The 11,666-nt window shown below is 33.5% G+C and overlaps 1 protein-coding gene across 1 annotated transcript; it reads right to left on the bottom strand.

Annotated features, from left to right (window-relative positions):
* Positions 1 to 4,649: 4,649 nt before the first annotated feature.
* LOC18596374 (signal recognition particle 19 kDa protein, putative / SRP19) lies at positions 4,650 to 7,256 on the bottom strand. Its single transcript, XM_007024804.3, has 4 exons — positions 7,117 to 7,256; positions 6,355 to 6,541; positions 5,474 to 5,573; positions 4,650 to 5,047 (listed from the first exon to the last, which is right to left on the bottom strand). Exons 2-4 carry the CDS (start codon positions 6,529 to 6,531, stop codon positions 4,917 to 4,919), a joined length of 408 nt encoding a protein of 135 aa, XP_007024866.1. The 5' UTR covers positions 6,532 to 6,541; positions 7,117 to 7,256; the 3' UTR covers positions 4,650 to 4,916.
* Positions 7,257 to 11,666: the final 4,410 nt, after the last annotated feature.

Here is an 11,666-nt window from a genome sequence, read left to right as displayed (position 1 = left end):
ATCATCAAAAAAATCTTGAAAGTTGAAAGTTGAAATCTAAACTACTTATTCAAACCACTGCTCCCCACAAAGTGAGGGAAAGAAAACAATGAGAGACAGAGAGAGAGAGAGAATGGGGGTGAGAGAGGAAGGGTGGGAGAGAGAAAGAGCTATCTAGCGTACCATTATAAGAAAAGGCCAAGCCAATCCATTCAAACTGACATATCAACAAACCCCAAAAAATTTCACAGAGAGGGGGAGAGGGAGAGGGAGAGATCTTTTTCTAGGAAAGGTAGCTTAGGATAGAGAAAAAGATGTAGTGTTGCCTGCATTAGAGAGAGTGTCAACATGAAGACCACACATGTGGCTAAGCCACCAATCATCACACCGCTTTTGAACTACCTCTACAGTGCTTCCCTACACTTTCCATTAACACTTTTAGAACAACTTTGTACCCATTCCTAAGACATTTGTGGCCAAAAAGAAATGCTTCTACTTATTACTAGTATTTACAACGGATTTGACTTTTAAACGCTATTTAAATGCAGTTTTGAATAAATTGACTTTTATTTCTCTACTTTAATCAAATACTAGTGATGAATAACTTGCAGACAATTGCATTGGAACTTGATGCACTTGTCCAAATTTAATAGTCAATACTGATAAAATAAGATCATGATAACGCGCGAAGCACAGGATATTTTCCCCTAAGCCAGCAAGATCAGGCAAGAAAGATCTACATTAAAAGACTAAACAACATGGCTAAGAGCACCCTAATCATTTGGTTAGGCATCTTAAATAAATCCCAGGCCACCATGCAAGAGATGGACAAGGGAGAACAGATAGAATTGGCAGCACACAAGGTCACATGGTGTAGTTGGGGCTTTGGGGGAGATTATTACAATAAGACCCCTCAAGGGTTTGGACATTATGGGACGAAGAGGACAGTTTTGTCCTTTTAGGATATACAGATGTCAATTTCGTCTTTTAAGGCAAGACATTTAAAGCTCAGTGCCACGTCGGCAGACTTTTTCCTTCGCTTTTCTCTACCTGCCAGCTAGGAGGGGAAAAGGGGCCCAAAATTTTGCCAGGGTTAATTTGACTAGGGCTTTGACCAGAGAGAGGACGAACCATGGGGTCTCGAAGCCCCCTGACTAGTCTCTTTCGTTCTAAGTTTTTGGACTCTAGCCTGCACTTTTTTTTATGGATTTTAGCTGCACCAATGCAAGCTATGGTAAATTCGTTACTGTTCTTAGTGGTTTGCTTTAATTCTCTCTGTTCTTTGCTAACCCTTGATAATACCTTTTAAGTTTTTCACTACAATAATTTCAATAGATATAAGTTTTATATATATATATATATATATAGTTCTGTCTCCTATTTATATTTTTCAAATGATGATGTATACTATCTGTTATTAATTTGATCAATACAAAAGTTATAGGAACAAGCTTTTATGTTTTTTTCTCCCGTCCATTCAAAAACTAGTACTATTGTGTTTTTCATTTTTACTCTTCTTTGTTATACATGAAAATTTTATTACTATTTTTTTTCTTTTATCTTAGTTATTTCAACTTTATTTTTTATATAATAGTGACTAAAGTTTACACATTACAGCTCCATCATAAATCTAAAGGACATGTTAGGTTTGCAAAATGAAATACAATGTAAATGGAATAACTATTCTGTAAAAAAAAATATATGATAAAAATAATTATTATATAATTTTGTTTATATAATGGAATTGTCGTTTTAATTTTATTACAATATTTGGTTGACAAAAAAATTTTAAAATAATAGAGGACTATGAGATAAAAAAAATTAAAAAAAACCTTCATTATAATTTAGGATTTTTAATTAAAAATTTATTACGATTATTTATTTATATTTGTATTATATTTTTTCTCTATTTTTAAATATTAAAATATTAACATTTTATAATTTATAATTAAACTTTAATATAATTTTTTATTTTCATTTCTTTTTTTTTCATTTTTATCTTTTTTTCAATTCTTTTCTTCTCTCTTAGCCGACTAGGCATCGAAGATGTGATTGGCATAATAAAGTGTTGATCTACGTTCCTTGGGATCAGATCTGGCTACGGAGGCATTGGTCAACCATTGTGGTCGAAAGATTCTTAAAAAAGAGACGGATTAGGTCGAGAGAGAAAGAAAAAGATTAAGTTTTATTATATATAGGACAATAATTTCACAAAATGATTAGGGACATTTTTTTCTAAATTTTTTAACCCATTGTATGACTCGCGAAATAGCTATTTTCAAGAGGAGTTGATAATAGTAGCTGTTGGGACTTCTATTGGAATGGCCCTTCCACAAACAAATAAAGAAAATAAAGGAGGATGAAAGATAAGGACAAATGAAATAACCATTCCTTCTACCAACACATGTAAAACGCATTTTAGAGGAGTTGAGAATAGTAGTGATTCTGACTTCTATAAGAATGACCATTCCTAAACAAATAAAGGAGGAATGAAAGATATGGACAAATGAAATAACTATTCCCTCGAACCAAACATGTAAAAAGTGTTTTAGGGCATCAATTCAAACCAAAGTTTACAACCCATTTTGGCTCCAGATTAATGCCCATCTTAATAACTTATGCATTTACTAATATTGTGAGTGACACAAATTGTAGACTAATAAAAAATTGTGGTAACATAATATAAATCTGATGATAGTGATGTGATAGAAAAAAAAAAACCCTAAAGGTCACTTAGGGAGCATTTGGTAGACAAGAGGCGAATGGAATGTCTTTACATTGTTTGGTTAGTGTTTTTGGATCACAATGATAGAAAGGAATGTCATGGAGGGAAAGTTACTTTCTCTCAATAAAGGGAAAAAAAAAAAATTCTCCCCAACTTAACCTCCCCGACCTTTCTATTTTATGTTCTATTCTTCTTCCTTCCTACCTTCTTCTTCTTCTTCTCACTGCCCGTAGAAAGTGTAATAGGTCACCAATACATTTGGGTCAAATTCCACCATCAAATTCAAAGATGGGAGAGATTGAGACCTTTAAGGTTTTATGAACTCCTAACTCAAATTTTCAAGAAATTTGAAAATATTTTGAGAAAAATTTATGTTTTTGATGTCAAAAATTGAGAGAGAAATTTGAAAGTGTTTTGAGAAAAATTTATATTTTTGATGTCAAAAATGGAAAGAGAAACACCTTAAATCATTTAGAATAAGAGAAATTTACTAAGGAGTTGAAAAGATTTGAAAGGGAGAGGTATTTAGATACTATAGTTACAAGAGAAAGGAAACGTCAAGCACACTTAAAATAGTATATCTATCCATAGATAAGAATATCTCGCGAGTATCTATTGATAGATAATGTGATCAATAAGTAGATACATGAGGTCAAAAATTTATGTATCCATCAATATATCTTTCTTTAGATAATGTTTTTTATTATTTATATAATAATTCTAAATATTATTATTTTTAATTTTTATAAGTTTAAGGTAAAAATAAATATTTAGTAATTTTATATTTTTTTAATATTTAAATAATCAATATTAAAATATGAGATTCTTTTTGTTATGTTGTTATATTATTTTAATAAATAGTTGAAAAGTTAAAAATTTTATATTAAAAAAATATAAATTTATTCAACTTTATATTTTTATACATAAAAGTAATTTTATAAATTTATATTACAATTTTAATAAAATGATTTCAAACTAAATACTACAATATAATTCTCTCAACAATCACATTCTTATAATCGATCACTTTCCTCTATTAACAATCACATACACAATAACATATCAAACGCAACCTTAACAAGAGCAATACGTTGGATACTAAAGAGTTAGGCCATCAAAGCTGCTGTGGGACTCATCTAGTATTTAATACTGGGACCAGTGATGAAAAGGATAATGAGATGGGAAATATCCACACACTTGACTATTCGCAACAGTTCCATTAATAAAGCAACATTTATTGCAAATAAGGACTGTATTGTAGGAGCATGGATTCATACACTTGACAATTTAATACTGCCTACTTTTTAGTTTTTACACGCATGCTTTAAAAAAGGGGGGACAAGTCTTTATTTTTCTTTGGTAATAATTTCGATGTAAAATTTTAAAAAAAAAATGTCAATAAAAATTGCTTCAAAAGCCTTCTCTACATGTTCAAGTTTTACCAAGACCTTTCCGAATTACGGTTCTCACGATGAGTATATATGGTACTATGAATTTTGGATTTACGGGGTCCACTGCAGCGGAGATCGAGGCATACTCATCGCACCTTCCGTGCATCCGTGCTACCAAACGGACACCACAAAATTGCGATGTGCTACCCAACGGTTCTGAATACCCACCACAAAACAGCAAACCTAGCGACAACACATGATAAATGGTGAAAGTCAACAAAACAATGGCCTAGATTCTCCAAGCCTAATTATTTCATTGTGTACCTTCAACCAAAAGCTATCTGCAACCCATTACTTGCCTCTATTATTTGCTTTTTGGCAAATAAAAGGATTAGCAAGGCATGAGAAACCAGACAATAGTATATTAGGCATTAGAGAAAAGGGTAATACTGTTTCCTTGAACAGTATTTATGTGATATAAAAACAGTGTTCGAGGAATAGCATGAGGGATTTAGTTTTGGTTATGATAATAATAATATGCACCATAAGCGGTATTTGATAATCCAAAACCTAAAAAGCAATAAAGTCAAAGGTTCAAAGATTGTCCTGTCCAGCATTTGAGGAATTTGTTTTGAAACATATAACCTAATGTTTTATCTGAAAAGGTAGAAGCTTACTCAGATAAACCCCCCCAAAAAATGTTATATATGAAGATGTTTTAAGTCAATGAGAAATTTAACATGTTCAAGGGAAATCCATGCTTCAGAGAGAGAGTTGGACGCCAAAAGCCAAACTCTTCTGTTGTGTGAGGAGTGAAGGAGTTATCTCTTCTTTCTTCCACCCTTCCCACTCTTGGATGGTCCAGCACTTGATGTGGATGGAGCTTCCTGCTTCTTAGTCCTCCCAGGATGTCTAGGTACCAACTCAGCAACATGAAGCATCAGCTGTTTTCCTGCAATTTATCCAAACAAATTAGGGAAGTAGGGTCTTTTATGGTGGAATTCTCTAAGTTACAATCCAGTCATAATCCATTATGGCACTATTCTTTTTTTCTAATTAATGAAATTAATGTGACAAAGAAAACATTCCCCCTTGATAATTTTAATTTCGTGAATCAAAGAGTGAAAGTGCTTATACATTTGCTTCAGATGAACTTATGCAGCAGTACAGGAGCAGAGGAAAACTATCAGAGAACTCAGTTATAAACCATCTTCTATTGCATAAACAGTACTGCAACTTACTAAACCCCAAGGTAACCATGTTTACATGCCTGCAAATGTTTCTACAAAAAGTATAGCGTTTTTTCCAAGAACTTAATATTTTTATTCTACAATCAGGCTCCGAACTTGCATTAGATTATTTGTGAAACTACACTTACTGGAAGAAATGGCTGGATTGTATAAAGTCCCATCTTCCTTTCTCAATTGGACCCTCACTCTCCCTCTTTGCATGAAATCACGAGGGTATGCCTTATCAATCTGCAATAGTCAGAAAAATCACCTGTTATAAACAAGTACCAAGAACTAGTTTGTTTAACCGCTGAAGAGTAACAAGTCAATTAAGCATGCAACAAGAGTGAGATGGAGAAGATACATGGCATATATTTATAGCATGGCCCAAGTTCCCAAACAAAATAATAGGCAAATGATTATTGTCATGGAATGAAGAAATAATTTAGCTAATAAATTGCTCTAAAGGTAGCAGCCTATTGAGGTTTAAGGGCAACCTTCTTGCAGGGAGAAAAGACGTTTAGAAGTTATGAGACACGGATAATAGTAAGACTGAAATATTTGATATAGGTAGATTTCTGACACAGGGCAGAAAGAAGCAAAGATAAAAAGAAACCATGGGTAAGACACTGCAAATGTAGAGCCACACTCTCAGATGGGTCCTTGAATGATGAAATGAGCAGTGCCTGAAAGCCCCAAAAACCAAGCTTGTGGCATTCTGACTTTAGAGGCTACAACAGTTTTAAATCCTGAAATCAGGCAATAATAACATTGGTGACTGTCCTCGGTTAATTTTGATTGTCACTAAGAGAAATACTTAAAATTGTTAGAATAATGTCAGCGACTGTCCTCAGGGAATTCCGATCATCACTGAGGCAAATACTTATAAGTAACTTGAAACCTCGGGCTTCTAATCAGGCACAAAAAGTTCATATTTGAGCTTGGGTCTTATTCTTCCCCAAGTTTCCACAATGGAAAAGGAAAATAAAGGGATCAACGAAGTGACATCACAAATCATACAAGAACAGACCTCAATGGCATTCACAAGTTTGAGATGGCTGCAGCAATCAGCAATTTCAGCACAAGTGGGATTTTCGCATGCTTTAGTCAAGCTAATTCGCCTCCCCTCAGCAACTGTTTTCTTTGAATTAATATAAACTGGATAGAAAACTACCCATTTCTTTATGTTGGAGATTTCTCCATTCATCTTCTTCTGTCTGAATCCAACAACATATCACATAATTCAACAAAGATGTTACAAGCAAAATAGTTCAAAACCAATATTGACATGCAGAAAAGCTTTCATAACCGAGTTAATGACATAAAATACGAATCTAAACCCACTAACCAGTAACATTTTACATAAATCAATAACCAAAAGCTGGAAACCATCCACATAGATCAAATCAAACCGAATTTTCTAATTCTACCCCATGAAACCAGCAACGATAAGCAAGGAAAAAATTTTAACAAATAGAATCCCGAAAAAAGCCCGGAGAAATCTCAATAAACAAGCAAAATCCATGATTTTGTTTTTTAACATAAAAAATCAGATCAATCAAATCCCTAATCAATTCCATGACAAATCATACTCATGAACAGTCAAGGTGGAACAGGACAAAATTGAATACTCGCAAAAGCAAAACCCTAAATCAAATTCAAGGTTTTTTCTTTTTTAAGAAAAATAGCAAATTTTCTATCCTTCTTTCTTAAATTAATTGATCCAAAATCAAGACCTATACCCTTTTCTCAGCAAAATCGTAACGAAATATTAAAAGGTTGTCTTTCTAACCTGAATTTTCGATTTGATTACTGCTGCTCGGCGGTAACGTTGGGGGTCTGGCTTGGAATTTTGGTTACTCAAACTACTGATTGCTGTGGAGAAATTAAAAATTAAAAACGGCTACAAAAGCTTATGCGACACCGTTTCATAACCGAGTTCGTGCATGCTCAGACAGGTAATAATAATAAAAATAATAATAAACTGTACGATTTTTGAAAGGAAGTTGGCTGTTGATCTCACCGCCGGTGCCCGAGGGACGGAAGGGAAACGGACGGTGGTGTAAATTTTTTGAAAATTGATTTTAAAAAAAATTCATTTTCTCAAAAGAAATAACAACCTTACTTTTCAGATAAAATTGGACTTTATTTTTTAAAGAAATAAGTTTTAATTAACATATTCTAAATTGTGAAAAGTGATTTCCACCAATATATGATTGTTTTTTTGGTGTCTTTTGATGAATGGGACAATTTGGTGGAAATCCTCTCAATATGGAAGTCATGAAGCGTTTCCCTAGGAGGAAAAATTTCGTACAAAATCACAATCTTTTCCTAATTAACAACTTTAAACGAGTTTAAATATATTTATAACATCTATAAAACTGCATAAAATGCAAGGTACATGAGGGTTTAGGTTGACACTTAGCAAGCTTTTCGATGCGCATGGCACTCTTTTATATTGAAATGTTGCATGTCATTTTCATGTCATGTGGTCATTTTGTTAATTTTCTATGTTGCAAGTTAAACAAAAAAAGTCAAAAGAAAAAAGATAACAAATTTTGAAATGGGTGGTGGACGAGTTGGGTTGGATTTTGTTTTGAGTTGAGTATTGGGGTAGGAGATTTTATGATTTTGGTGGATTTTTTTTTTTGGACTATTTTACACATAGTGAATAACAATTATTATTATTATCTTTATTTCTTTTTACTTTTTAAAAGTGGGTTATTTTGTTTTATAAATTTACTTTTACTTACCTTCATTTTATAAATTCAAATGAGCTTATATACATGCATACATATATATATATATAAGTATATAAGTTAGATACATAATAAGGTTTAAAGTTGATACTCCCTAAGCCCTTTGGTTGATGCTCTATTTTTAAAATTTTTTATGCTAAAGGTTAAAGAAAAAAAAAATTAAAGAGAAAAAAGGGGAGAATTTTTTGAATGGAAGTGAATGATTTATAGGTTGAGTTGGGTTTTAAAAATGGGTATAAGATTGTAAGAGATTTTATGATTTGGGTGGATTTTTTTTGGCTTCTGTACATGTAATAGATTATAATAATAATAATAATAATAATAATAATATTATTATTATTATTATTATTATTATTATCCAGTTTTATGTTATTTCATTTTTTAAAAGTTGGTTGATTTTATTTTGTAAGTTTGGGTTTTTAAAATGGGTATTTGCTTGTAGGAGAATTTTAAAATTTGAGTTTAATTTGGGTGATGAATTTACTTTTTGAATTATTATTGTTGTTGTTGTTGTCATTATTGTAGTACCCTATATATTAATACAGTGGTTAATAAAGTTTATGGATGTCAATTGAGGTTGATTACTGAGTTGAAAGGGTAATTCAGAAGTGAACTTGTGAAATCTCAACCCCTATAAACACGTAATTAGAAGTAGACGCGATAATACGGACATGGGTAATTTCGTAATTTCTCTTGGTAGGCTCTTACGAGTGAGTTTTTTTTTATGCTATTAAGGTCTAAATAGGCCTAAGGAATGAATAAATGATGTTTATGATAGTAAATAAATGAGAAAAATAAAAATAATGATAATTTCCATAGTAGGGGCAAAATGGTCATTTTGCACCTCGAGTCAAAATTTTCAATTTTCGTAAGCTCGAGTAGTTTAGATCATTGTGGACCTTGTCCCAATGTCAAAAGAATAAAAATATTACACAAAGGATCGGAGAAGAACAAGTTAACTTGCTAAAGGGTATTTTGGTAATTATGTGAGAAAATGGATAAATATAAGGCATAAATATCCAAGTTTCTGGCAACTTCTTCAAATTTTCAGCAGATTCTTCAAGCTTCCAGCAACTTCGTCTTCTTCCTCACCCATCCAATGCCATTTTTCATTCCACCTCCATGAAAATCAAATTTTTCATGTGATTTTTCCTTGTTTTCTTTTTATTTCTTTTCTTTTCCTAATCCTTCCTTCTCTTAACTTCTTGGGCACTGAATTTGCAGCTTCTAACCCCAATTTTCAGCACATCTAAACCCCAAGAGAGAGAAAGAAAAATCTCTCATTGTTTCTTATATTTTCTATTTCTACTTCACTTTCAACAATAGTTGGATTTTTGGTTTCAAATCTTCATTTTCAAGGTTGAAAGGTATATATTTATAACTTTTGAAAATTTTGAATTTGTAGACACTAAATTAAAAATATAATGAACAAAAAATGATGGAAAGAAAGGGAGAGAGGTACGACTGGCAGGGTGCGGACGCACCCTGCCAGGCACCTCTCTCACCTGCCAGACGCGAAAAATTCGCGTCTGGCAGGTTAGTGGAACTTGCCCCTGGGTGCCCAGGGACAAGGCAATGGGGCGTGCCCCCTCCAGAACCCGAGAATCGAGTATAAAGGAGAGGGGGCACTGTAGCATTTCGGGGGAGAGGAGGAACCTGCAACAAAAAATTCCAGCAGCTACACAAAAAAAAATCCACAAAAGAAATCGGAAGATCTGGCGCAAGGGGAAGGAGCACCGAACGGAGGAAGAGAGAGAGGAGCGGCGGCTGGCGCGGCATCAGATCTGGAAATGACGCAGTGCCAGCGACAGTGAGGATCCACGCCGCAAGGAGGAGCTCGCCGGCGGAGAAGGAACCAGACCATCGATGCCGCCAGATCTGCCGCTGGAAGGAAGAGCCGATCCAAGACAGCTGCGATGCCACCGGTTGGGGGAAAGCCGACTTGACCCACGCTGCAAGGAGGAGCTCGCCGGCGGAGAAGAAACCAGACCATCGACGCCGCCAGATCTGTCGCGGGAAGGAAGAGCCGATCCTGGACAGCTGCGATGCCACCGGTTGGGGGAAAGCCGACTTGACCCACGCCGCAAGGAGGAGCTCGCCGGCGGAGAAGAAACCAGACCATCGACGCCGCCAGATCTGCCGCGGGAAGGAAGAGCCGATCCGGGACAGCCGCGACGTCACCGGTTGGGGAAGCCGACCGTAAGAGTTCGCCAGCGTGAGATTTCCTGCAGGTTGACAGCCAAGGGGGAGTTCGCCGGCGTGAGGAGGGGAAATCCGACAGAGGAAAAGTGTAGAGAGAAGTCAGAGAGTTTATAGGTAGAGAGAGAAAGTGAAAGGGAAAAATGGGAAGAAAAGGAAGAATAGGGGGGTTTTATAGTTAGTGCTTAAAGCTAAACGGTGTCGTTTTGGGGAATACGCTTGGGCAGCTCAAGGACATTCAAAACGACTGCGTTTTGGCTCAGGAAGGCTGAATACTTGGGGCATGCTCACGGGCTTTCTGCTGGACTGATGCGTACTGGGCTAAGTCAGGCTTGAATCTTGGGTAAGTTTCAAATATTGGGCTTTTGTTGGTGTTGGTTATGATTATTTTTATATATGTAGCCTTTTGTTAGTAAGATAATGGGAACATAGTATAATAAACATGATTATGTAAATATAAAATAAAAAAAAATCAAAAATCAAAACCAATTAAAATCATTAAAATAGAAAACATAAAAAAATAAGTAGATAACAAAAACAATAATAATAAAATAATAATATAAATGAATGAAACAAATGATAGGCTAAAAGATTAAATTAAGAAATTAAAAATTATTAGGTTAAGCGTTAAAATAATAAAATAAGTATGAGAATCAATATTAGAAAGTTAACTCTCTTGAAAATATATATGATTAATAAAATAATAGCCTATGATGGGATAATCGATCGGGATGCGAGAAGTCGCAATCTCGGGCCGATATTCCTTAGGTTCAGAATCCGAATCAAGGCTCCACCAGTACGATGGGAGGGCCTCGATTTCAAGGTTCTGAAATTCTTAATAAATGAAAAGTTTGACTATACCAAAAAAATTACTTGATAAAAATAATAAATAAATAATAAATAATGAATAATAAATAAATAATAATAATTCAACATATAACAAATAATAAATTTGAAAATATAATATACATGACATTAAATAAATAAAAATAAATAAATATATAATAGTAAAAAAGGAACTAATTCAAAATTAAATATTGAGCATTAAGTGGCATAAACTATAAAAGATATGCAGATAAAGATAAAAAATAAAATAATAATAATATACATATGAAGTAAGATCTTAGGCATTAGGTTTGAATAAAAGGTCGCTTATGAAAAATATGTAAATAATAAAAATATAAATAATATATAATAATAAAAAAAATAGTATAATAAAATATATAATTTCTGATTACTAAAATAATAGAGAATTATAAGCAATTTGTCTAAGTATAAATGGAAAACATAAGAAATCAGAACAAAAAAATGTAGAGATAAAGATAAAAAAAATATAGTAATAATAAGAAAAAGAATAGGAAATACGATAATAAAATATATAATA

This window comes from Theobroma cacao, chromosome 6 (assembly GCF_053813885.1).
Source record: "Theobroma cacao isolate CCN51 chromosome 6, ASM5381388v1, whole genome shotgun sequence".
Classification (NCBI taxonomy): Eukaryota; Viridiplantae; Streptophyta; class Magnoliopsida; order Malvales; family Malvaceae; genus Theobroma; species Theobroma cacao.
This window is presented reverse-complemented; position numbering and strand designations above follow the sequence as displayed.